The sequence below is a fragment of the Phodopus roborovskii genome, unplaced genomic scaffold (assembly GCF_943737965.1).
Source record: "Phodopus roborovskii unplaced genomic scaffold, PHOROB, whole genome shotgun sequence".
NCBI lineage: Eukaryota > Metazoa > Chordata > Mammalia > Rodentia > Cricetidae > Phodopus > Phodopus roborovskii.
Genome location: NW_026126639.1, coordinates 7,276,780 through 7,303,112, shown reverse-complemented (window position 1 = coordinate 7,303,112; position 26,333 = coordinate 7,276,780). Strand labels below are relative to the sequence as shown.

The window sequence follows — 26,333 nt, the reverse complement described above, 5'->3', positions numbered from 1 at the left end:
TAGCCCAGCTAATAGCTGACATTTAAGTCTTTCCTGTGTGCCATTGTTTACTATGATATGCCCTTTTACATGTAATCTTAATGACAGGAATGTGCACAGTTTATTGTGATATGCCCTTTTACATGTAATCGTAATGACAGGGATGTGCACAGCTATATTTGTGGTTGATTTATTACTGTTATTCTATGGGTGACGAAACTGAGGGGTTAAAGAATTTAACTAGTTATAGAACTAGTTCTACAGCTATTTGGTTGTGGTTGTGGTTCTATAACTAGTTCTCGATAGAGTTGGATCCAGATCTGATTGATTTCCAGTATGTAACACCTTATCCTTTTATTAGTGGTTTTATTCATTAACAAATATGTAAAACGTACCAATTCATGTAGTTTTGCACATTTATGCCGAGTTGCCAAAACATTCTTTACTGAATAGAAATATATATTCTTTTATTTCTTTCCATTCAATAAAAAAAAATGACACTTTTGCTTGGGTGCAGAGGCAGGCAGAGCTCTGTGAGTTCGAGGCCAGTCTGTCTACAGAGAAAGTTCCAGGACAGCTAGAGCATCATAAAGAAATTCTGTCTGGGGTGGGGGTGGTACTTTTTATTTGAGACCAGATGTTGTACTGTATAAGAGGACACAACGGATATGTAGTTCTCTGCTTCTGCTGTTTGCTTAGTCTTTCCTTTCCATCTTCATTTAAGCAGCTCATTCACGGGGGTAATAATGCTGTTTTAGCATTTTCAAGGAAAGGAGTAGTAAATAATAACTTTTATGCATCTTCAAGGCACACTGTTGTGTTCCTGTGTATAAGGGTGATTCCTTGTAGTCCCTTCAGGAAGTGGCAAGCCCCTCTGTGTTTCTAGAAGCTGATAGAGTAAATGAAGTTGTTGAGAGAATTATGACTTCCAGTGCTTTTAATAGTTGTGTGAATGTCTCATTGGGAAAATTTCATCTTTTTCTTCCTGACAGAATTTTTTAAACTGGAGCGAAGTACCAGTTCCTTAGCTTAACCTGTATCTGGGAAATCTTACCAATTAAAATGGATTTTCCCTTTGCCCCTTGGAGCCTGATAATCCCACTCTCATCTCAGAAACTGTGTGAGGCGCTTTTGAAGATGTACCTTTATAGACTTAGCATGCCTGAAAATATGATTAGGTTAAGGCCATAGTTCCCCAGGAATTCTGAAAAACTAAAAGGAGACTGTTGTCTATGGCCCCCCATCTGTCACAGATATTAGTTTGGGGTGTGTGAGTGTGCGTGTGTGTGTGTATGTGTGTGTGTATGTGTGTGTGTGTGTGTGTGTGTTTGTGGTATATTTTTCAGTGCTGGAAATTGAATGTTGGACCTTGCCTTGGGCATAACGGAGAAGCACATACTACTTTTTATACTTCTTTATTTTGTGAGAGTCATTAATTGCATAGGAAAGCCTTGAACACATAGTTGTCCTTCCTTGGCTTCCTGACTAGCTGGGGTTACAGGCCTGGCTTCATTATTTCTTTGCAGGCGAACCTGTGAGGCCCAGACTACCTGCTGTTGACATTGTGGCTCCAGAGCCTTGTGATTACAGAAAAACAAGAAGTGAATAGTAATATAATTTTCTTTTTCCTCACCAGTTACCACAGATCAATATTGATACAAACCCTTGAGACTTTTAACAGTAGACTTGATCTCTGACCTCACAAAACAGGCACTTGGTAATTTCTGAATATTCAGTATTCCTGAGCAATATAAGTACTAAAAAGTTACATTGCTGTATGCTCCCTATGGATGTATATATGTAATATTTCCAATATTTACTTAAAACTAATCTTTATACATTCATATTTCTGATTACCAGAGACCTGTGTGAAATTCTGTTTCATGGTGACAGGATGATTTGAGGTTTCTGTAGGTACATTAATGTATGATACAGCATTTTCTTTTTTAAGAAATGAATGCCTCTAATTTATTATAAATTTAATTTATAGCCCAGTCAATTGAGCAAAGACTGATGAAAATGGATCACACTGCAATTCACCCACATCTGCTTGATATGAAAATCGGTCAAGGCAAATATGAGCAAGGGTTCTTTCCAAAGTTGCAGTCTGATGTCTTGGCAACAGGACCAGCCAATAACAAGTAAGCATGTGTTTTACCTGAGTGACTAGTTGAATGAAAGAAGGTAATTGTTCTCCAGCATTAGCTAGGCAGTGTGTGAACACTAAATATCTTGTCTGTTTACATATTTAAATTTAATTGATCCGTCATATGAACTTGACTTTTAATTCTGTTATGTTAAAAAAAAAAAAAAGATTCTAAAGACTGAAGGTTTGGTTTTTGTTTTTTTTTTTTAATAGACATTTAAATGGACACATTTCTTTCTTGTATTCTTTTTTTTTTTTTTTATTTGTGTTTTTGTTACTGGTATTGACAGAGTCTCAATAATTAAAACAGACTGAATAAGAATTCAGTATATAATCCTAGGCTGGCCTCAAATATATGATCTTCCTCAGCATCCTTTCTTCTTTTTTCTTTCCTCCCTCCCTCCCTCCCTTCCTCCCTTCCTCCCTCTCTCTCTTTCTCTTTCTTGTTGTTTATTTTAACCCACTAAATCTAATTAGTGCTGACAGTATATGACAGGGTAGAGCCAGCCACTGGAGCATGGGCAGCCTAGCAGCAGCCATGTGCCCCTGACTCCCTCCTCCAGCAGCCATCAACTGCAAATTGCTCTCCAGGTAGAAATGGTTCTTTATGAACCCTTTCCCCATCCCTGATGGAATCCTGACTGTCTTGCTCTTGTGCAGGCAGCCACAGCCACTGTGAGTTCATTTGTGAAATGGCCCTGCCCTGGATGGAAAACAGCTTCTGAACGGTTCTCCTCTCCCTGTCCTCTGCAATCTTTTCATCCCCTCTTCTGCAACGATCCCAGAGCCTCAGTGGCGGGGGGGGGGGGGGGGGGGGGGGCAGGGTGTGATGCAGACAGCCCTTTAGAGCCGAGGGTAGCTCTTATGCTCATACCTCTGTTTCTAGAGCGCTAGGATTGCAGATGTGTGGTACAACTTCTGTCTTGTGTGGTGCAGGAGATGAAGTTAAAGGTGTTGTGCATGCTAGGTGAGAACTCTACCAACTGAGCTACATCTCCAGGGCTCAAATTTTCTTTTCTGTTACCTATGAGACATTCTAATGTTTGAATTGCTTTGATATAAATGAGCACACTGTTGGCCTAACAGTTTTTGTCCCCCTTTGATAACATTATAGTTTTCATCTATTTGGTAAGTATTAGTTGTGCCATTAGTATATATGAAGATTATCCAGGTTAAAGATTTAACAGTGAATCCAGCATTTGGGTAACTGAGGAAAATTCAAGGCCAGTCTGGGCTACATAGAAAGACTATTTCGGGGGGGGGGGAGAATTTAGCAATGAAATGAACATAACAACAAACAAACAACATTTTAAAGCACAAGAAAATAAAGCAGCAAATATATAGGTATGGATAATTTATAATAAGGTAGATGGCCTACAATTATAAGCCTAGCACAAAGGCGTGTGAGACAGGATGATCCCAACTTCAAGACCAGGCTGAGTTATATAACAAGTATGAGGCCAGAGGCCACTGAGGACCTTTCTCAAATAAGAGAAATAATAAAATAATATAAACAGTGAAAGAAATATATGGAGTTCTTAGAAGGGGGGGGTGTGATGGTTTGAATGAAAATGGAAATGATAGACTCAGGGAGTGGCACTATTGGAGGTGTGGCCTTTGTTAGAGGAAGTGTGTCACAGAGAGCAGGCTTCGAGGTTTCAGAAGCTCAAGCCAGGCCCAGGGTCTCTCTCTCTCTCCCTGCTGCCTGCCAACTCAGATGTAGGACTCTTGGCTCCTTCTCTGGCACTGTCTGCCGGTACACCACCGCGCTTCCTACCATGCTGATCATGCACTTTGTTAGTTTGAATAGGAATGGCCCTCATAGACTCATGGGTTTGAGTGCTTGGCCCATAGGGAGTGACGCTATTAGGAGGTGTCGCCTTGTTGGAGTAGGCGTGGCTTTGTTAGAGGAAGTATGTTACTGTGGGGGTGGGCTTTGTGGTCTCATATGCTCAAGCTACACTCAGTGTGTCACACAGTTGCATCTGCTGTGGGCAAAGGCAGCTTCTTTTACAGTGGTGTCAATGATTACTGACTCATAACAGAGAATGAGAGACACTGAAGCACATCCACACACACACACACCCAAAAAAAGAGACAGTCCAGACAGGAAGCTATTGAAGAGAGATCTTTAAAATTGTGGTAAAGAGTCTGAAGTGCAGCTCTTCATAATTGATGGCTTGTGGTAGACGTGTGGGGAAGGACTCAGTTTTCTTTAAGGGACTGACCACTGGGAGTTTGGCTAGGCTCCTATGAGTATATAGGCAACACAAATTTGTTTGTTTGTTTGTTTGTTTGTTTGTGGAGGAAGGCAATGGCTCAGATCATGGACATCAACATGGCCTCCAGTGGCAGCATGGACCATGGAAGTCTTTCAGGGAGACTTAATCCAAAAAGTGAACCATTCTTCATCTTGGATATCATGTTGCTCAGAGTCAGGGTGATAGTGAGGTTTGTCAGCATGACCAGGGACAAGACCTGTGCTAGCTGCAGACTTCCTTCCATATACCACTCTGCCCTTGTTAACAGCCATCCCACTGCTACCCCGGGCATGCACATTGTGTTTGCAGCCTGTGGATGCTATGGCCCTGTGCTCTCCCTGCAGCAAGGTGAGCAGCCATTCCATGCTGCAGGCATGCCCAGCCTAGCATGCAGCTTTGAGGCAAGATGGGCAGGTGGGTGGCCTGAGCCTCCCAGAGGCCCAAACACCAGCCCTACTCAGCAACAACATGCTCCTTTGTTGGCTGTAGGGCCACATGCTCTTACATTGGACTGGTTCAAGATTTCTGAAGCACCATAGATACTGGAGTATTGGTCAGTCTCATCTCAGGTAGTTGTCGGGAGTCGAGGAGATTGTACAGCTGGGCAGTGCGTTTGGAGCTGGGGGCAAGGCCCACATAAGCTCTAGACTGCTCCACCCCACCCCACCCCACAAGCACCCCAGAAGCGTACTAGCAGCACTGTGACCCCACACTCTCCTACCCCCGGTGATTGTCTTAAACAGTCTCATTTCCCTGCTTTGAAAACAGAACTAAATAGGATATTTGTTGCCTCACAGAGCATATTTATATATCTTCTCATGTAATTAGTGTCTATTTGTACCACCCTGCCTAATTTGTTTTGGGGTGAGGATTTCAGACTTTTTGTTGGTTGGTTGATTTAGTTTGGGGTTTATCAACACCAGGTCTTACCAAGGAACTTAGGGTCCCCTTGTCTCTACCTCCCAAGAGGTGGTGTTATAAACGTGTGCCACCATGCTCAGATGAACCCTAATCTGTTCAGTCCCTGTGAAATTTGTGTCGACTGTCTTTATGACAGTAATTCTTTCCCTTTTAAAGTTACATGTGTTGGGGGAATACACACATGCTGTCGTCCTGCACGTGCAGAAGCCAGAGGACGATGTTTGGGAGTTGGTCTCTCACTGCAGCAGGCGTGGAGGCAAGCTTCCTCTCCCACAGCTCTACTTTCAAGGCCTCTTGTGCCAAAGACACCTGGGTCTTTGTACATTTTTCTGTGCTAATTTAAGTTCTATCCATTGTGACCTACTTAGGCCATGTAGCTTTTATAAGAATAAGCTGTAGAAATTACATTCCGTGTTGTATTCAGCAGTTAAATGGTAGCACTTGAGAGTAAAGTGAAAAGTCTTTGTTGAGAGCAAGAGAGTTGGTAAAGGGCATATGAAGGCATTCATGTCATGAAGGGAAGCAGATCCTGGTGTGGCATGAGAACAGGGTATCAAGGACAGTTTTCCCAGGATTTGGACTCTGCTGAGCAAGGTTGGAAAGGAGAGAGAGAATCCTTATAAAGGAAAGGGCACTACTTCTGGGGTGTTTTGTATGATTTCCTTGGGTCTTGGGCCAGAACTGAAAGAAATAGCAGCACAAAAGTTACGGGAATTAAGGTATGGAAGAGCTAATGTAACAGGAGATAGGCATCAGCACATTAGATGGAAGTGTTTCAGATTTCTGAGGTTCAGAACTAGAGAGATGACTCAGCCATTAAGAGTACTGGCTGCTCTTCGAGAGGTCCTGGGTTTAATTCCCAGCATCCACACGGCAGTTTACAGTTGTCAGTAACTCCATTTCCAGAGGATCCAGTACCTTCACACGCAGACAGACATGTAGGCAGAACAGGGTTGCACATAAAATAAAAATTTCAAAAAGGACAAGTTTTCATAAAACATCTTATAGGCTACCATTTCATAGAAACACAGTCATATAATTTTAGAGCCCAGAGTAATCATATCCTACCTCCCAGATACAAAAGAGCCTTAAGTTTAGAAAGATATCCCTTTACAAACTCAACAGTCAAACCTGGAGAGATGGTTTAGTGATTAAAAGCGTACACTGCTCTTGCAGAGGACCCAGCTAGGCTCATAACCACCTGTAACTCCAGCTGCAGAAGGTGTTAGCACATGCAGAGGCACCTGCACTCACATTTATATAACCTACATAATTAAAAATTAAAATCTTTTTCAAGTGGAAAATTCAGGAATTTCTTTTATTCTTTTAGGATACTACAATCAAGTTATTATAAATTATGGACTTTGAGAATATTCTTTTTGCTAAAAATATTTGCCTATAATATTTACTTGGGACACATCAAGGAGACTTGCATATATTTGTTATAATCAAGGATCGACTTCAGATCTGACTTGATTCCAGATATGGTAGTGCGCACTTTTACTCCCAGCAATGGGGAGACTGAGGCAGGAGAATGTCTGTGAGTTCAAGGCTAGCCTGGTCTACATAGTTCCAGGACATCGAGAGCTAAACAGACCATGTCTTTAAAAAAGAAAAACAATCTGACTTGCTATTGTGTGTACGTGTACCTAGCATTTAGTATCTCCCTTTTTAAAAAAATCTCATTTTTTTATTTTTTATTTTTTAAGGATGTTTGTGTGCCTCTGTATCAGTGTGAGTACATGCCATATGACTGTGGATGGCCATGGAGGTGAAAGAGGGCATCAGGCCCTTGGAAGGTAGTCACAGGTGGTTGCAAGCCAGCCACTGTGGGTGCTGGAGCCAAACTCAGGTCCTTTAAGAGCAGCAAGGGCTCTTCATTGATGATCTCTCTCTCCATTCCCTCGCCTCAGCTTTTAAAAAGATGTACTTGTGGGGATGGTTGTGAATATCCAAAACCCATTAGATTGAGTGCTTTGAATGGGCAAATCAAGTGGCATCTAAAGTTATAACTTTAAACTTACCCGGAGAGTCATGATTTCAAGGCCACACTGAAGCGCACAAGACTGTCAAAAAACAAACAAACACAAAAAACAAACAAATACAAAACAAAAAAGGGGGGGTAAGAAGAGGAGAGAACGCTGTTGCCAGCCTTTTGTGCAGAATGGTTCATCCTTCCTGGTTCCTTGTTTTGCTTTGCTTTTTGTAGCTGTTGTTTTGGAAGAGGTTGGTGTTTTTGTTTTGTTTTTGTGATTGGGTTTCTCTATATAGTCCTGGCTGTCCTAGAACTCACTCTGTAGACCAGGCTGGTCTCCAACTCGGAGATCCTCCTGCCTCTGCCTCACAAGTGCTGCATCACAAGTGCTGGATTACTGCTCAGCCTGTTCTTTCTAAGAAAATTAAGTTCATGTCTTTTTACTTGGCTGGTTTCCTTAATCCATATTATCTCGGTATATTTATTTGCCAGCCGCTGGGTGAGCCGAAGTGCCACAGCACAGCGCCGGAAAGAACGCCTTCGGCAGCACTCTGAACACATTGGACTGGACAATGACTTACGGGAGGTATGTGGTCCGACTGTCTGGGATGACAGGATGCGTAGATCAAAAAGCTCACCCAGGAGGTGTCATTATACATGATCTTTCAAGTTCTCCTGAAAACAGTTCATCTCATTTTAAAATACTATTTTTTATACTAAAATGTAGCAGAAGACATTTTCCCAGTTTTGTCCTTTTGTTCACCTAAAGTAGGGCTCTATTTCTGTGTATTAAATCCAATAGAAGCTTTATTTAGGGTAAATTTTTGGTCAGTAGGTCTCCTGAAGAGAGAAACATTGAGATACACATATCTAAGTTTCAAATATAAATTTAAGCTGAGTAAGTAAAGATATAGTAATGCATTCTTTGGCTTTAGAAGCCATTTTTCAGAAGCAACAGAGCTGTTTTATAAGCTTTATTTGTATTCATTGAAAGTAAAATTCAAATTTTGTTTAAGTAATTATATTTCTTGTGACCAAAAGGAAAGTTGGGACTGAAATTTTGGTAACTGTTTTGTAAACTCAGATGTGTAGGAACACAATGGAAAACACGGTTCCAAACGGAAGTCTTCCTTGTTCATTGCCTCTCCTTCATGCCCCTTCCCGTGCTGTGGTCTTATCATGTGCATGCAGGTTTTGCTTCTCTTTCTCCCCCCTCCCCCCTTTTCTCCTTTCCCCTCATTGAAACGTCGCCATCATCTTAGCCTACCGGGGAACTTTTGGTCTGTCAGAACTCCATGGCATTCTGGGAGTGGGATCAGGGCCCAACTCCTCCTGCACGGCTTCCTAAAAAGTCCTTCTCTGAGTGCTGCCTGGTATGTCCTTGGCCTTGAAAGTGCTTCACAAGATGTCCCTGAGTCTTGCTGTTGGTGTTTCTTGAATGGCCCACACCCATGAGTGCATATAGCATGTTTTGCTCTCTGCTTCATCTTCTGTTTGCTGCCTGTGTGTGCTGGAATGTGCTCACACGAGTAATTCTATGCTGTTGACAGTAAAACTGACATTCAAGTCCTGAGTCACTGAGGATATGTATGTAGGTGTGTGTGTGTGTGTGTGTGTGTGTGTGTGCGTGCGTGCGTGTGTGTGTGTGTGTGTGTGTGTGTGTGTGTGTGTGTGTGTGCGCGTGTGGATATACCCTCGATAACAAATTGCCTGTCTTCTAAGAGGGAGAGAAGGGTACTGTAAATTCTTTTTTTTTTTTTTTTTTTTTTTTAAGCATTTCTTTTCACAAGTGCAGAAGCAGCTGGATATTTCTTTTGCTAGATGTTTGTCTTTGTACTACTTGAATTTACTTTCCTGGTCTACATTTTGTTTCAGAAAACTCACTCATCATCATAAAATATCAGTGCTAAGAGGAACCTTTGAGGTTGTCTTGACTAGCCTGACATTTTAGCTGACCAACAAGAGATTTGCCCACAGTTAAATGGACATACACAGCAGAGCTGAGCCTGTAGCACAGGAATTCTAATGTCCAGGCTGGAGTGTCTTCCCACTAATCATGCATACCAGTCTGCTCTAACCACTGCTCACCCAAGGACACAGATAGTCTAAGACTCTGGCTTATTACTTTTTCTTGTTATGTTATTAGTTTACATTTACAGTAGTCTTCTCTTCCAATGAGTTAGCACCAATTAGAAGGTTAGAATATCTATTACAAAATTGTGGGGAAGGCTAACTCTGGCTAGCCTAGACTCACAGAGATCCGGCATGCCTCTGCCTCCCAAGATCTGGGATTAAAGGTGTGCACCACCAAACCCAACTGTTTTATTGGTTTTGCTGTGTGTGTGTGTGTGTGTGTGTCTGTCTGAGTATGTGAATGCCACATGAGTATAGTGCCCTCAGAGTACATTGGATCTCTTGTAGCTGGAGTTTCAGATGCTTGTAAACTGCCTTCAGTGGATGCAGTGGGTGTTTGCTTTTGTTTTTGAGACAGGGGCCATGTATCCTAGCCTGACCTAAACTGGAATGTATTTAAGGCTGATCTTGACTTCTGGTCCTTCTTTCCCACCCCCGAATACTGGGAATAAAACCAGCACCACTATACCCAGTTTGGTTTGATGATGATGATGATTGTGGTGATGGTGGTGATGGTACCACACCTCACCTGATCTTTATATTTTTTTAAATTATGTTCGTGAGTGTGGAGCTGTGTGTACTTGAGTACAGGTGCGGGTGGAGGCCAGAGACATCACATACTCCTAGAGCTAGGGTTAACTGAGTTCCCTGATGCGGGTGCTGGGAACTGAACTCACTCAAGTCCCCTGCAAAATCAGCACACACTCAGCACCACTGAGCATTTCTCCAACTCCACCACACCAGGGTTTTGTATATGCTAGTCAAGCACTCTACAATTGAGCTGTACCCAGTGGGAAAGCTCTTTATTTAAACGTTAAAAATTTATTTTGGGGGCTGGAGAAGTGGCTCGGGGGTTAAGAGCACTGGCTGCTCTTCTAGAGGACCCAGGTTCAATTCCCAGCACCTACATGGGAGCTCACAACTGTCTGTAATTCCAGTTCCAGGGGATCTGATAACTTCACACCAATACACATACAATAAAGTTAAATAAATTACTTTAAAAAATTATTTTTACCCATCTTTATATCTAGCTTTTAATTCTGTACCCAAATGGCAATAGAAAATGAAAATATAGTTCCCATATCGATGCTGCCTTGTAGCTCAGATTGATTTTTCTAAAACTGCTTTTATTTCCTAAATTTACTTCCTTGAAAATTAACTTTAGAAGGGCAGTGGTGGCACACGCCACCCAGCACTCAGAGGGCAGAGGCAGGTGGGTCTCTGTGAGTTCTAGACCACCCTGTTGTCAGAGAGTTCCAGGACAGGCTCCAAAGCCACACAGAGAAACCCTGTCTTGAAAAACCAAAAAAAGGAAAGAATAGAAAGGAAGGAAGGAAGGAAGGAAGGAAGGAAGGAAGGAAGGAAGAAAGAAAGGAAGAAAGGAAAGAAAGATTTGTTTCTGTGCCCACTGCTACATGTAATGTCCCTACTGATAATTGTTTTCTCATTCTCAGTTTTTCCTGTGAATACTATCTAAAGCAGGAACGCGCATGTAACTGCGGCGTGGAAAATTCATTGCTAAAATTATTAGGCTGAGAAAAGGCCATATCGTTTTGTTAATGTTACCTTCTGTCGTGAACATTGAGAGAAAGTAATCAGTGGAACTTTGGGCAGCTGTAGCAGGTCCGTTTCCTTCCTGAGGGGAAACAGATTCTCTTACACTTAAAGAGTGCAAAGGGTTTTACACGTCTTATTTTATAGCGTCAAATTCTCCCCTGAAGATAATAAGAATAGATTCTGCACCTATGCCTGTGAATGTGTCAGTCCACTTGCAGTGCCCCTCAACAAAATGCTAGTTCTGTTTATGGTTAGAGCGGTTCTTCTAAATGTGGTCTTAAGAGGATGGCTCTTTTGGAGACTCTGCCTTGTGATCTTGGTGTGAAGGTCTAGATGAGGTTCTCCAGGCAGCGTACAAGCACAGAGAACATACTTCTGCACAAATGAGGTGTGTGGTGGCTTTTTGGAGACGTGGTCTTGAGTAAACCAGCCTGGCCTCGGCCTTTCTATGTAAAAGTAGGTGGCCTTGAACTCTTGACCCTCCTGCCTTCACCTTCCCAGTGCCCAGGGTGTAGATGTACAGCAGCACACATGGTGTATGTGGTGTTCAGGGTGTAGGTGTGCACCCCCCGGGTATGGTGTGTATGTGGTGCTCAGCATCGATTACACATCCTGTGCACCATAAGCAAGCTCGCTACCAACTGGGCTGTAATCCCTCCCATGGTTTTGACGTTTATGGAAAAAAATGACCAAACAAAGTTCAGGAACATTGGAATGGTGTGTGTGTGTGTGTGTGTGTGTGTGTGTGTGTGTGTGTGTGCGCGCGTGTGTGTGCGTGCGTGCGTGCGTGTGTCCTCAAAGTCAAGAGAAGACTCTGGGCATAAAAAGTAGGGATTATAGGACAAGGCAAGGAAAGGGTTTTTTGTTTGTTTTGTTTTTCGTTTTGTTGCAAGGGAAGGTTTTATGCGAACATCTCAGCACTCACACCTGAAGCTCATCATGATTTTTAGCCTTTTTTTGTGTGTGTGTGTGAACTGTGTAGCACACACCACACAGTGAGATGCAGCAATATTAGACATGTCGTTGACATGACCAAGGTCATAAAAGTTAGCCACAACACGATTCTAGTACTATTGAAGGTTAGTTAGAGCCAAGGATTTGGCTGGAGAGCAGTGCCCCAGATGATTGATGCATTTAAGTCTCTGTTGAGAGGGATGGAACAGAGGAAGCCAGTGACCCAAGAAACACTCCATTTCTATGGAACCTCAGACCAGACTAGATACCTAATTGTTTTTGCTCTTATCTGGATCCCTACTAATCATAAGATTGGTGGTCCCACTAAAAAGACTAAACTCACTGAAACTCCTGGTTTTGAATGAATTTCAACTTAATGTTTCTGTCACTGTCCTTTTCACAGAGTTAACTGGTTTCGGGAGGAGTACACATGTTCTTTGCCTTCTATCAAGAGCACTAAAATCTTAATTGCTGTTACACACGTACACTTATATGGCCTTTTGTACATCCTGCCTGTTATATTTGTTCATGTAAGTTTTAAGTAGAAGAAAAAAAATATATGATGTTTATATATTTAAAATACTCCTGATTTTTAGAAATACATGCAAGAGGCACGAAGCTTAGGAAAAAACATGAGACAACCAAAACTGTCAGATCTCTCACCTGCTGTAATTGCACAAACCAACTGGAAATTTGTAGAAGGCTTATTAAAAGAATGCAGAATGAAGGTATGTATTCTGCTGCCAGACAGTGTGCATTCATGATTATACCAAGTATGGATCTAAGATGAGGTAAGTCATCTCCATTTGTGCCTGTAGCTTCTCTGAAAAGAGAATTTATTATTATTTTTTTTTTATGAGTATGGGTGTTGCCATGTATCCATGTCTGTGTGCCACATGTGGGCAGTGTCCATGAAGGCCAGAAGAGGACATCAGATCCTCTGGGATTGGCGGTACAGATGGTTGTGAGCTACCATGTGGGTGTTGGGAGTTAAACGCAGGTCCTCTTCAAGAGCATCTAGTGCCGTTAACCCCTGAGCCACCTCTCCAGGCTTCAAAAGAAACTTTTTTGTAGCATAGACCTGATAATGCTCTTCACTGAAGTCATGAACCTCCATGGCCCACAGCATCAGTGACATGTGAGCATGTGAGCATAGTTTTTCACATCTTTTAAACTATTGCATGATATATATATATATATCGAGAGAGAGAGAGAGAGAGAGAGAGAGAGAGAGAGAGAGAGAGAGAGAGAGAGAGAGAGTGTGTGTATCATTGTTCCCGGGGTCTGAACTCAGGTGGTCAGGCTTGTACAGCAAGCACTTTTACTCACAAACCATCTCCCTAGCCCTTAGCTGTAGTCTTCCTCTTCAGTACGATGTGAAGCCGTCCATAAGTTATAGAAAGAATGTTGCTCTCTTATGTGAAAAGCAATGTATATACCTGTGTAAAGCCTTGCTTGTGCTCATACATGTTACCACATGTGCTCAAGGGAAAGGATCTTAACTATGATATAGGTCAGTGAGTATTAAATATAATTCTTCTCTCACAGAGCTGCCTTTATATGAGGTAGGCATATAAATGGAAAAAAACAACCTTAGTTTTATAAGTAACTTGTGAGCATATTCAATAAAGTACTGTTTTCAGTATCAGTGTATACAGGTAATTAGACAAGGTACTACCTAGATGAGCTGTAGCTTTCTCGCTTTGCCTGTGCAAGACTAGCTAAAGTTGATATGAATTGATTTTCCTGAAAATGGTTTTCATTTTCTGATACATCCTTGTGAGCAAATGAGAGAGAAAATGGGGAGATGGGGAGAACCCTAGTTCACTCACAAACTAGGAAGTTCTCAAAAAGAAAAGAAAAACGTAGAGCTGCTCATTTCTGTTGCAGTTTAGCTTAAGTATAGAAACCTTTAGTTTGTCCAGATGCTGGCATCTGTAAAGGTCAGCTTGTAGTGACAGGATGAGGTTCTGGGGTCAGAAGGTGCATTTTAGATCCAAGGCAATTCAATTTCAGAAATTCTAGAACAATTCTACTGTTATAGAAGTCAATAATCTTAAATTATATGTGGTGTTTTTTTTCCCAACATTTTGATGCCTTACAAATAGTATTGTTTCATTAGTGGTCCTGATATTTCTCTGACATAATAGTAAAATATAGAAGATAATACTCCAACCAGCTAGCTGATGACCAGATTAAGCTATTTTCTCCATGGTACCTGAAGTCTGTAATCAGAATTGTGATGAAGGGAAGCTAAGTCTCCTGAACAAGTCATTGATTCCTTGGCTTTGAGTTTCACCACTGTGATAACTTGTGACTGGCCGTGATGTTTTTAGACAAAGCGCATGTTGGTAGAGAAGATGGGGCATGAAGCAGTGGAACTGGGCCACGGAGAAGCCAGCATCACCGGCTTGGAGGAGAACACCTTGATCGCCAGCCTCTGTGACCTACTGGAGAGGATATGGAGCCATGGCTTACAGGTCAAGCAGGTAACTACCTCAGGCGCTGGTGGCACGGCCCGTTAAGGGTCCTATTCGTGTCAAGGGGCTGTTCAAGGTGGCAGCATTCGGGAAGGAAGGCAGGTGGATCTCCATGAGTTTGAAGCCAGCCTGGTCTACAGAGCTGTTGGCTCCAGGATAGCCAGGGTTACAGAGACCTTGTCTCAAAATAAAAAAAGAAGGAAGGAAGGAAGGAAGGAAGGAAGGAAGGAAGGAAGGAAGGAAGGAAGGAAGGAGGCTAACAAGACTGCTTGGCACCAAGCCTGACAGTTTGACCTCTGGAACCCACCTCATAGAAGGAGAAAAGATACCCCTGAAAATTATGTTTAATCTGAGCACTTGGGAGGCACAGAGAGATGGTCTTGATGGGAAATTATTTGGTGATGAATTGTTTCTTTAAAGTGAACATTTTGTGTGTCTTGTGATTTCAGGGGAAGTCTGCGTTGTGGTCACATTTAATTCAGTTTCAGGACAGAGAGGAGAAGCAAGAGCCCCTCACAGATTCACCAGGTAAGAAGGTGTTGGGATAGGGTAGATTGCTTCAAGTCTGGTGCATCCTGGTGTGACCTTGCATTCTCCATCTTCCTGCCTTCACCTCCCAAGTGCTAGGACGATAGGCATGGGCCACACACCTAGCTTGAGATAGATTGGTTGATAGACTGGGCAGTTTGAGGCAGTGAGAAGAATCGGTTTAGGTGGGTGCATCTCAGTCTAAAATTTACCCATGTTGCCAATAAGGTTAAAACAGAAAGAGCCATATTACAAGACATTAATCAATGGAAACTCACTTGACCCTTCCAAGCTTCTGTTTTCTCATTGTAAGGCAGAGAAAAGGATAGTAGCTGTCCAGAGTGATCATGTTGATACAAAAAAACAAACAATTAATTGTGAAGGATTATACAGGTACATCCTCCCAGTACTAGAGTGTGGTAAGGTATATGCTGTTGTTTATTATTATTATTATTATTATTATTATTATTATTATTATTATTATTATTAAAGTTTGTACGGGCAGAGATAGCACACACCTTTAATCCCATCACTTGGGAGGCAGAGGCAGGTAGATATCTGTGAGTTAGAATTCAACCTGGTCTACAGGACCAGTGCCAGGACAGGCTCCAAAGCTACACAGAGAAACCCTGTCTTGGAAAAAAATAAGAAAAAGAAAAAGTTTTGTGACCATCACTAATATTTTAAAAAAAATTTTTTTTTCAGACAGGGTCTCTGTGTATATCCTTAGCTGTCCTGGATCTCACTCTGTAGATCAGGCTGGCCTCAAACTCAGAAATCCGCAAGCCTCTTCCCAAGTGCTGGGACTAAAGGCTGTGCCACTACCACCCTGCAATAATCTTAATGTCTTCTGTTACATCTTACTTAATTTTTTCTTTCTTTTTTTTAATGTGGGCCAGTATATGTGGAAGTTAGAGGACAGCTCGAATGGGTTGTCTTCTGCTTGGTGGGAACTGAGAATTTAACTTTGGTTGCTTGTTTGGTGGTAAATGCCTTTATTCACTGCCCTATCTCACTATCCCTTTTTATTTTATTTTATTTTATTTTATTTATTTATTTATTTATTTTTTTTTTAGTGATGTCAGGATCAAATCCTGGACCTTGTATTTACAAATAAACTCTCAGGAGAAATACCATATTCATCTCCAAGACTATTTAAGAGTCAGGTTCTTTTGCTTAGCTTGTTTCCTTCTTTTTGAGATAGGGCTCTGACTTCAATGCTCGGGCTGACCTCAGACTTGGTGTATGTTCCACCTTAGCTCTGTGTAGCTGGGACTACCTGCCTGTATCACCACACACAACTTAGATTCTTCAGTCTATAGACAGCATCTCATGGTATTGGTACCATAATTCTCCCATTAATCAGAATTATACAAGGTTCTCTCCTTATGTCAAATAATACAACTATTACTTTTTTTTTTTCCACAATGAGTTTGTTTTTTCTTGGCCGAGCTGGTGGTCAAATCCAGGGCATTAGCCACTGAGTCATATCTGCAGCCCAGAGATTGCTTGGTTTGCTTTGTGTAAGGTAATCATCTATTTCATAAAACGTACAATTAACAGTAGGAAGTTAGTAGAAATTAAATGTTTGGGCTGGATTTGGTGGCACGTGGCTATAATCCCAGCACTTACACTGAGGAAGGAGGCTCATCCTTTCTAAGCCAGTCCATGTGATGAGACCTTATCCCAAAAAAAACCTGAAATGGAGTAGGAAAAGATTTTATAGTGAATTAGCCATTTAGGAACCATTTTTTTAAATTATAAATTCTTTTTAAAAATTCAGAAATAAAAGGGTTTTTTTTGTTTTGTTTTGTTTTGTTTTTTTTTTTTTTTTTTTTTTTTTTTGAGACATGGTCTCACTGTGTAGCTGTGGCTGACCTGGAACTCACCATGTAGACCAAGCTGGCCTTGACCTCACAGAGATCCCCCTGCCTCTGCCTTCAGAATGCTGAGATCAAGGGCATGTACCACCACACTCAGCTGTTAGAGTCAGTGGTACGGCTCAGGGAGTAAAGTTCCCTCTGCTAGCTCTGAAAACCTGGGTTTGATCCCTGGAGAGAATGCCACAAAATTATCTTTTGACCACCTAGAGACCATAGAATGGGTGTGTGTGTGTGTGTGTGTGATCTAAAAATCACATAAGCTAACTTAGGAAGTAAAACGTAGCCAGTTGAGGATGTAGCTCAGTGGAAGAGTACCCACCTAGCAAGTGTGAGACCCCAAGTTCAATCCCCAGTACTGAAAATAAAAATAAAAAAGAACAAACAAATGAAAGAAGGGAAGTAAAGAGATACCCGTGTATTCATCCCCAATTCCTTTTCCTTCACAATCCCTACCCAAGGTAGCACCACTCTACAGAGTTTGTTTAAAATTTATTTATTATACAGTGTTCTGCCTGCATGTATGGCTGCAGGCCAGAAGAGGGCGCCAGATCTCATTACTACCATGTGGTTGCTAAGAATTGAACTCCGGACCTCTGCAAGGCCAGCCAATGTTCTTTACCTCTGAGCCATCTTTTCATTTTTAATATATCTTTTAAGGCAACTGGGAGTATGGATTTGATACTACATTGCCCTGAAACTCCTCTCAAGAGCTTGTCAGTGCCCTGATACCTTCAGCATAAATATATTTATACCAATTTAGATTTAGATCTCTAATGCCCACCTCTCCTTCCATGTTTGCTACATAGAAAATAAAAGTACATCGGTCTCTGTCCTGTATCTAACAGGAATCGTAGCCATATAAGCTAAATTTCACTTGACCATAACTAGAAGGCCAGTAAGTGGTTAGAGAAGGCAGAGCTGAACGTAATGGAAATCCCAACCCTTTAGGTGTGGTAGCAAGAGGATCAAAAGTCGGAGGCCATCCCTGGCGTATGTATTAGGCCCTGTCTCAAAAGAAAATAAATTCCTAAGAAGTAGCTGTTTGTGGGGTAAAATGTTGGAAAGCCAAGTTCAGTTAAGATGAGATAGACAAATTCAACCTTGATGCCCAAAAAGGCATGTGAGAATGCTCAGCTGATTTTGGGAAACACTCACAGCTCTTGTGTTTTCGCGGGCCAAGTGTTGAGTGTTTCAGTTAGAAATCAGACTCCTAAATATCTTCAGTGACCTCCAGCAAACTCTAAAGTGAAAGGCAAACGAAAGTACTCCAAAGGCATATGCAGTTACATAGTCTGCTGCCCTGTCAAATCGATGAGGGCTAATGATACCAGAGTAAACAGTACTTCAGTGATCACAGTAAGGTTAATGGCAACCATGTAACTTTTCCCTTGTTTTTAGACAGAGTCCCACTATGTGGCTCTGGCTGGCTGATCTGGCTGGCTTCAACTTTATGGAGATCTGATAACTTCTGCTTCCCCTAGTGCTGGGATTGAAGGCAGGCATCAGCACTTACCCAGCGTAACCTTGAAATGTTTTAATTATATGATTGTAGTGTGTAAATGTCTCTAGAGGCCAGAAGAGGGCCTCCAGTACCCTCATGATATAGCTGCAGGTAGTTGTGGGCTGCCCAACCCAACATGAGGGATGGAACCAAATGTGGAGTCCTTTGCAAGAGCAACGCATACTGATAAAGCTGAGCCATCTCACCAGCCCTGCGCCGTATAATGCTTGAAGTCTGTCTATTGTTTCAATAGAAGGGAGGCAGATGCAGGCAGATCTCAGTGAGTTTGGGGTCAGCCTGGTCTACAAATCGAGTTCCAGGACAGCCGGAACTGTTAGACAGAGAAACCCTGTCTTAAAAAATAAGAACAAACAAAAAAAGTTTTAGACTTAAAAATTGGTGGTAGAGTAACACTGCCTACTTCAGGGCTGCCAGGGAGTAGAGATGGACAAAATGCACAGTCCCGGTGCACACTCTTCAGTGACCTGCTTGATCAACGCAGGCCCCACCTTCTAGTTTCTGCCACCTCCCAATGCCGTCAGACTGTAGTCCATCAGTGACTTGATCCACTGATTAGGCTAGCGTCCAGATGATTCAATCACCTCCCAAATGTTATGCCACATGTGAACACTGTGTTAGGAACTAAGCCATAAACACAATTTTGGGGGGCACATTCCCTGTCCAAATTAACAGTCCCTTTACCTGTAGGACGCCTATTTATTATGAGCATCTCTTAAGCTTTCTGGCTCCTCGTTGTTTCTCTTTCTAGTCAACTTGCTGATTATAGTTTCAGGTCTTTTCCTCTGGTTCATACCTTCTCCCACTTCTCAGGATTTTGTTTTGAGCTTGTTATTTTGTCCAGTTCTGTTTATTGAGACAGGATTTCTTGTTGCCAGAGATGACCTTGAACTGCTGATCCTGCTGCCTCACCTTCCAAATGCTGGGCATACAGGTGTGTGCCACCGTATTTCTTACTGTTTGTGTGGCTGTATTTTATGTTGCCATGTGGAATGAAGAGTCATTCTTGGAGCCATTTGACTTTCTACCCCCCAGAGAATAATGCACGCTAATAACGCATGTGAGCTAGGGTGGACTCAATGGGAAGATAAAGATGTCAAATTCCCTGCAAGTGTCTAAGACAATTTCCTCAATGTGCATTACTTCCCTGTGTGTCAAAGAGATTTGTCTTTAAAGTGCCAGTTGGAAATTACCTTCCCTAAGCCAGATGTTGTGGCACATCCATTTAATCCCAGCACTTGGAAGGAATAAACAGGTGGGTCTCTGTGAGTTCAAGGACAGCCTGGTCTACATAGTAAGTTCTGTGATGGCCAGGGCTATGTAGAGAGACCCTGTCTCCTGACCACCCTCTAGAGCCTCCTTGTCAGTCCCATAAGTGATCATTTATGTCTATTAGACACGAGTCCAGCTTTTCCACCAAGCACCAAAACCATAAAGATCTAATACACTAAGATTTTCACTGACCCTCCCTCGGTGGCATGGGCAGGAGAAAAGCAAGCATCTGTTCCAGTATTATATCCTGGCTTGTCAACATCAGTGCACCTAAAAACTGAGAAAAGGTGGCTATAACATAAAGCAAAATCCACACTTTAAGTTCCCTCAGTGGTGCTAAAGTTTAGTTTTCCATTTACAGATGAGAAAATGGAAATGAAGAAGGGATACAAAATTCCTTTGCATCTCATCAAAAGTGAGCCCGTGGCTGTGTGCTCTGTGCTTGCTTTAAGAGTTATTTTCCTCCTTTTGCAAATGCTAGCTGTGGAACTGGAAAGCAAGCTCGGTGGTTAAGAACAGTCGTTGCTCTTCTAGGGGATCTGGATTTGATTTCCAGAGCTCACGTGATGGCTCTCAGTCCCTGGGGATTTGATACCCTCTTCTGGCATCCACGGACCAAACACATGCCAAACATGCACATGGCATTTAAACGTTTTAATAATGTGAAATAAATGTAGCATTTAAGCATTTAATTCATTTAAAAAAAAATTACCAAGCATGATTATGCATACCTTTAATCATAGCATTTGAGAGACCAAGGGAGATAGGTCTGTGTGAGTTGAGCCAGTCTAGAGTACATAGTTAGTTCTAGGATAGCCAACTACAGAGAATGATCCTGTCTCAAAATTAAAAAGAAGAAAGAAGAAAAGGAAAGAAAACCATTAATAATACCGTATACTTTTACAAGTCAATTTAAATACTCACTTTGTATGATATGCATATCGTAGTTAGGATTCTGAACTTGGAAGGAGGAATTTACCAACCTAAAGAACCAAAACAGTTACATTAAATAAAAAAATAATAATAAAATGCAAAGAAAGGAGAAAAGCTGGGAGTGGTAGCATACCCTTTTAAACCTAACCCTCAGAAGCAGAGGCAGGCCTCATCTAGGAAGCAAGTTCCAGAATAGCCAGGGCTGTTACACAGAGAAACCTCATCTCAAAAACAAGAAGAAGAAAGAAAAGAAAAAAAAAGTTTTCTAAAGTTTAAACATTAGATGTTTTTCTGGGCCAAGGATGTTCAGTCCTCAGAATCACATGAACAGGGCATAGTGTCACATACATGTCATCCTAGCATTTGGGATTAGAAGACAGTCTTAGCTACATGAGACATTGTCTCAAAAAAATCAAAAAGCCGTAAATAGTTTTCCAGTCTAAAGATGAAGGCTCACATACTTAATAGCTTAACTTCTCAACATTGCCTTTGAGTGATTAATTATCCAGCACCATGAGAACAAATAAATAGCTAAATGGCTGGTCCTTGAGGCCAGAATTTACATATACTGCATTATTTTCTAGTTGTACTTTCATAAAATACTTGTTTTAAACTTATAGCCACAGCTTGTTTAGAAAGAACACACCTGTTTACTGTATTAATAATAAACATATTGATGCTAAATGGTCAGCCCTAAAAATATACATACAAGTAACAGTGTGCAGACAGAGCAGGCTGTGCTTATGTATTTAGAAATACATAAACATACACATATCTAGTAACAAAGAAAAGGAGGCCATGAATCTGAATGAGAACAAAGGTGTGAGGAATGTAGGGTACATATGAGAGGGTTTCGGGGAGGGGGCGGAGGGAAGGGAAGAGGCAAACGATATTGTAATCTCAGAAATGTTTTTGTTTGGTTGGTTTTGGTTTTTTGAGACAGGGTCTCTCTGTATGTAGCATTGTCTGTCCTGAAACTCATGCTGTAGACCAGGCTGGCCTCGAACTCACAGAGATCCTCCTGTCTCTGCCTCCCAAGTGCTGGGATTAAAGGCGTGCGCCACCACTACCCAGAAGTCTCAAACTCTTGAAAAATTATCTTAAAAATGTGTCAATAGGCCAAACATGGTGATACACCCTTTCAATCCCAACATTTGGGAGGCAGAAGCAAGTGGATCTCTGTGAGTTCAAGGCCAGCCAGGGTTACACAGACAGATCTGTGTTGAAAAAAATATTTTAATTAAAGTGTAAATTTTTACTGTTATTTTCCTAACACTTTGCTAATATTTTTCTACATAGTTGCCCTTGGACCAGAAAGAAGAAAATCTGACTCAGGAGTTATGTTACCAACACTCAGGGTCTCTCTTATTCAAGACATGAGGTATTTGTTGCACATGTTAAGGAATGGTGGTAACTGTGAAGCGTAGCTTTCACCTGAGTTGCTCGAGTGATTACGGCCATACCTTTTGTTTACATATTCTGAAGAAAGTATTTTCATAATTATAAGTGTGGTTTTTCATTTGTTTCTTTACTTTTAGCTTGTCTTATAAGTATTAGTGTTGGGCCTGCATTTACACATATGTAAACCATATATATGCATGCCTGGTGCCCAGAGTTCAGAGGAGGGAACTGGATCTCCTGAAACCAGGGTTAGGGATGGTTGCGAGCCACCATATGGGTACTGAGAACTGAACCTGAATGAAGAGCAATAAATGCCTTTAACTGCACAGCCATCCCCTCCAGCCTAAATTTTAATTGCTGACTATTGTGCTGTTTTGTTTTGTTTTCTACATTAAATAAAATGGGAAGAGACAGTTGGGAAGATCTTTCTATGAAACAGCTATAAACTGTAATTTCTCTTTGAAAAATCTCTTAAATGCATGTTATCTATAGATAGGTAGACAAAAAATATAGATGAAAGCAGGTGGCTTAGCCGCTGGCTTAGCAGAAAAATTGGTCTCAGAAAGATACATTTTTTTCTTTTTATATCTGTTTGTTTTTCGAGACAGGGTTTGTCTGTGGAGCCCTGGCTGTCCTGGAACTTACCCTGTAGACCAGACTGGCCTCGAACTCAACAGAGATCCACCTGCCTCTGCCTCCAACTAAAGAAGTACTAAAGGAGTGTGCCACTACCACCCAACAAGATACAGCTTTAAAACTACAAATATTAAAAATAGCATTTCCTTATATCTTAAAAAAAAAAATAGCATTTCTTGACAGGGAATGGTGAGACATGCCTTGAATTCCAGCATCTGGGAAGCAGAGGCAATTGGGAGGTAGACTGGGCAGGCTGGTCTCTGTGAGTTCAAGGCCAGCCTAGTCTACAAAGCAAGTTCTGGGGCGATCAGGGCTATTACAACACAGAGAAACTCTGCCTTGAAACAAAACAAACAACATAAGAATGAGTGGAAAAAGTTAAGCTTTTTTTCTTATAAACATTTTAAGTACAATATTTAGTCAACATTTAAGATATGAAAGTTCAAAATGTGTGTGTATATAAAATACAAATTAACTGTAACACTTATGATGTTTTGTTCCAGGGCTAGGAGATGGCTCAGTGGTCAAGAGCTTTGGCTGCTATTGTAGAATTGAGCCCAGGTTCAATTCCCATCACTCACATGGGAGCTCACCACTATCTATAACTCCAGTTCTATGGGGTGTGCTATCCTCACACAGACATGCATGCAGGCAAAACACCAATGTGTTACAAGTAGTTTTTTCCCCCTGGCCTGGACCCACCGTCACGCCAGCCCCAAAGAACACACAGAGACTCTGTATTAGATATAATTCTGTTGGCCAGGTACTAGTTTCTTATTGGCTAGCTCTGTCTTAAGTATTAACCCATTTCTGTTAATCTAAGTATTTCCACGTGGTCTCATCTTAAGGGAGAGTGGGGCCAGTGTCTGCTCTCTCCAGTCTCTCCATGCTGACTCCTCCCTACTACTTCCTCAAATCCTCCTTGTCTCCTAGTCCCGCCTATCTTGCTTTCCTATTGGCCAACAGTGCTTTATTCATTAACCAGTGCAAGAAACATATTTACAGAATAACATCTCCCATCACCAGTGCACATAAAAATAAATTTGAAAAGAAAATAAGGTGGAAAGGACTTGTGACTTTTGTGGTGGTATGTGTCTTTGATCTCAGCACGTGGAAGAAGAAGCAGGGGATCTCTGTGAGTTTGAGACCAGCCCGGTCTACATAATGAGTTCCAGGACAGCCAAAACTAAATTAAAGAGACCGCGTCTCAAAACAGACAAACAAAAAGCCACTCACAACTTTCCCTTAAAGGTGTACTTTGTTAGTATAATTTGTGCGTGTGTGAGTGAGTGTGTGTGTGTAGGCAGGCCAAAGGGCAACCTCTTGTGTCTTTTCTTGAGTGGTATCCACTCTTGTTTTAGATACAATTTCATTGCCATAGACTTTGTCAACTGGGCTAGGTGGACTAACTAGAAAGCCTCTCCTGTCTCTGTCTCCCAAGCACAAGGATTACAAGTACCTCTCTCTCTCTCTCTCTCTCTCTCTCTCTCTCTCTCTCTCTCTGTGTGTGTGTGTGTGTGTGTGTGTGTGTGTAAATAGATGTTTCTCTCCTGTCCACCAGCCCCAAGTACCCAGCAGCTGCTTCTCAAATTACCACAGAGAGACTTAATATTACTTATAAATGCTCAGCTGATAACTCAGGCTTATTACTCACTGTTACACTTAAATTAACCCATAACTCTTATCAGAGTTTAGCCATGTGGCCTGGTACCTTTCCTCAATATAGAATTCTCATCTTGTCTCTCTGCATTTGCCATCGAATCTGATTCTGCCCCTCCTTATCCCAAAATTCTAGTCTGGCTCTTGCATTTAATATCTTCCTGCCCAGCTATCAGCTAAGCAGCTTTTATTTAATAATAAGCATAATCCACAGCACATGTGTGTGTGTGTGTGTGTGTGTGTTGTGATGAGCCACACTAGCAAAGACCTTTCACTAGAGTTGGTTTTTACTATTTACCTTGTCTTCTTTTTCTGATTTTTCCTTTCTCAGCTGGGAGGAAAATTGCTTAAGAAAATAAATTCATTCTGGATCCAGCATTGACCTACATACAGAACTCTCATTTATACACATATATAACATTCACTTGAGATTGGTCACACAATTTCCTTGTTTTAAGACTTTTCAACACATTGCCACGTGTGGTGGCATAGCAGCTTGTGGATTTCTGTGAGTTCTAGTCTAGTCTGGTCTGCATAGCAAGTTCTAAGACAGCCAGAACTACATAAACAGATCCTGCCCCCCAAAAAAACCGACAAGTAAATCAGCATAGTTCTGCTTATGTCCTCTAACACTGTTTAAAGTAACCAAAGCAGTTACTTCAAATAAGAACTTGTGGGCCTGGAGAAATGACTCAGTGGTTAAAAGCCTACACCGTTCTTTAAATAAATAAACCAAATATATATTATTTTGTTTGTGCATTGTTGTTTTGCCTGTATGTACGTCTGGGTGAGGGTCTCAGGTCCCCTGAAACTGGAGTTTCAGACAGCTGTGAGCCACCATGTGGATGCTGGGAATTGAACCTGGGTTCTCTCTGTGTGTGTGGGAGAGGGTGGTCAGTGTTCTTGCAGAGGACCTGAATTTTGTTCCTAGCACCTGTGCCAAGGCAGCTTATAATGCCTGTGACTCTAGCTCCAGGTAATCTAACACTGTCTTCTAAGCTCCTTGAACACCTGCACTCATGTACAAATATATACCCTCCACTTCCAAATGCACACATATTTAAATCTTCAAAACAAACAAAATGTAGCTTCACTATCAAATTGTTTTACTTTTTTTTTCTTGGCTAACCGGGAACTCTTAAGAGATCTGCTTGCCTCTGCCTACTGAACGCTGGTTTTATAGGCATGAACCACCATTCCTGGTGAAATGTTAGTTCTGGTGTGCCACTAAATCTCAGATTCAGGTGAAATCTCTGAAGCTTTAGCCTGCCCTCAAAATGTGTGTTATATCAAGGTAGTGGCTCACGCCTCTAATCCCAGCACTCAGGAGGCAAAGGCAGGCAGATCTCTGAGTTAGAGGCCAGCCTGGTCTACAAAGAGTTCCAAGACAGGCAAGGCTACAACACAGAGAAACCCTGTCTTGACAAAACAAAACAAGACAAACAAACAGACATTTACCCAAGCCAGGCATGGTGGAATATGCATTTAATCCCTGCTTTTAGGAGGCAGAGGCAAATGGATCTGTGTGTTTGAAGCCAGCTTGGTCTGCATGATGAGTTCCAGGCCAGCTAGGGCTACATAGTGAGGCCCTGTCTCAATAATTAAACAACAAAAAATGTATATTACCCATTTCTTCATCTAAATATAAAAGAACTTTTCTGGGCCCAACATTGTTAATACTTTTTAGTTCTTTTCTGACTTATTTTTAAAAGAGAAAATTAAGGCACATCCTTGCTGATTTCAATAGTTACCAGTTTTTTTCTTTATGAAAACATTAATCTAGATGCTCCCCTAGACTGCTACAAAGATGGTGTGATTCTAAATGTGACTGCCTCTAAGGGTAATTTAGAAATGGTAAAATGTTAACAAATTGGTCAGTTAATTTTGATCTGTCGCTTTTCACCATGACTTGCTATTGCTTGCCATCCATGCAACACCAGGACTTACTTAAGACAAAGGGGACTAAGCTGGGTGGTGATGGTACATGCCTCATTTGGGAGGTAGAGGCAGGTGGATCTCTGAGTTCACAGGCCAGCCTGGTTTACAGAGTGAGTTCCAGGATAGCCAGGGCTACAGAGAGACCTTGTATCAAACCA

General features: G+C 41.6%; 1 protein-coding gene across 3 annotated transcripts in view; it reads left to right on the top strand.

Annotated features, from left to right (window-relative positions):
* Dennd5b (DENN domain containing 5B) overlaps positions 1 to 26,333 on the top strand; it is a 100,999-nt gene that overhangs the window by 60,511 nt on the left and 14,155 nt on the right. For all 3 annotated transcript variants that reach the window (XR_007833619.1, XM_051173310.1, XM_051173312.1), the window contains 6 exons: positions 1,970 to 2,120; positions 7,775 to 7,868; positions 12,523 to 12,654; positions 14,263 to 14,415; positions 14,856 to 14,934; positions 21,841 to 21,922. Coding sequence is in view for 2 of the 3 variants with exons in the window: in XM_051173310.1 (XP_051029267.1) it covers positions 1,970 to 2,120; positions 7,775 to 7,868; positions 12,523 to 12,654; positions 14,263 to 14,415; positions 14,856 to 14,934; positions 21,841 to 21,922 (691 nt within the window). In the remaining variant the exon portion in view is untranslated. The remainder of the gene's footprint in view (positions 1 to 1,969; positions 2,121 to 7,774; positions 7,869 to 12,522; positions 12,655 to 14,262; positions 14,416 to 14,855; positions 14,935 to 21,840; positions 21,923 to 26,333) is intronic.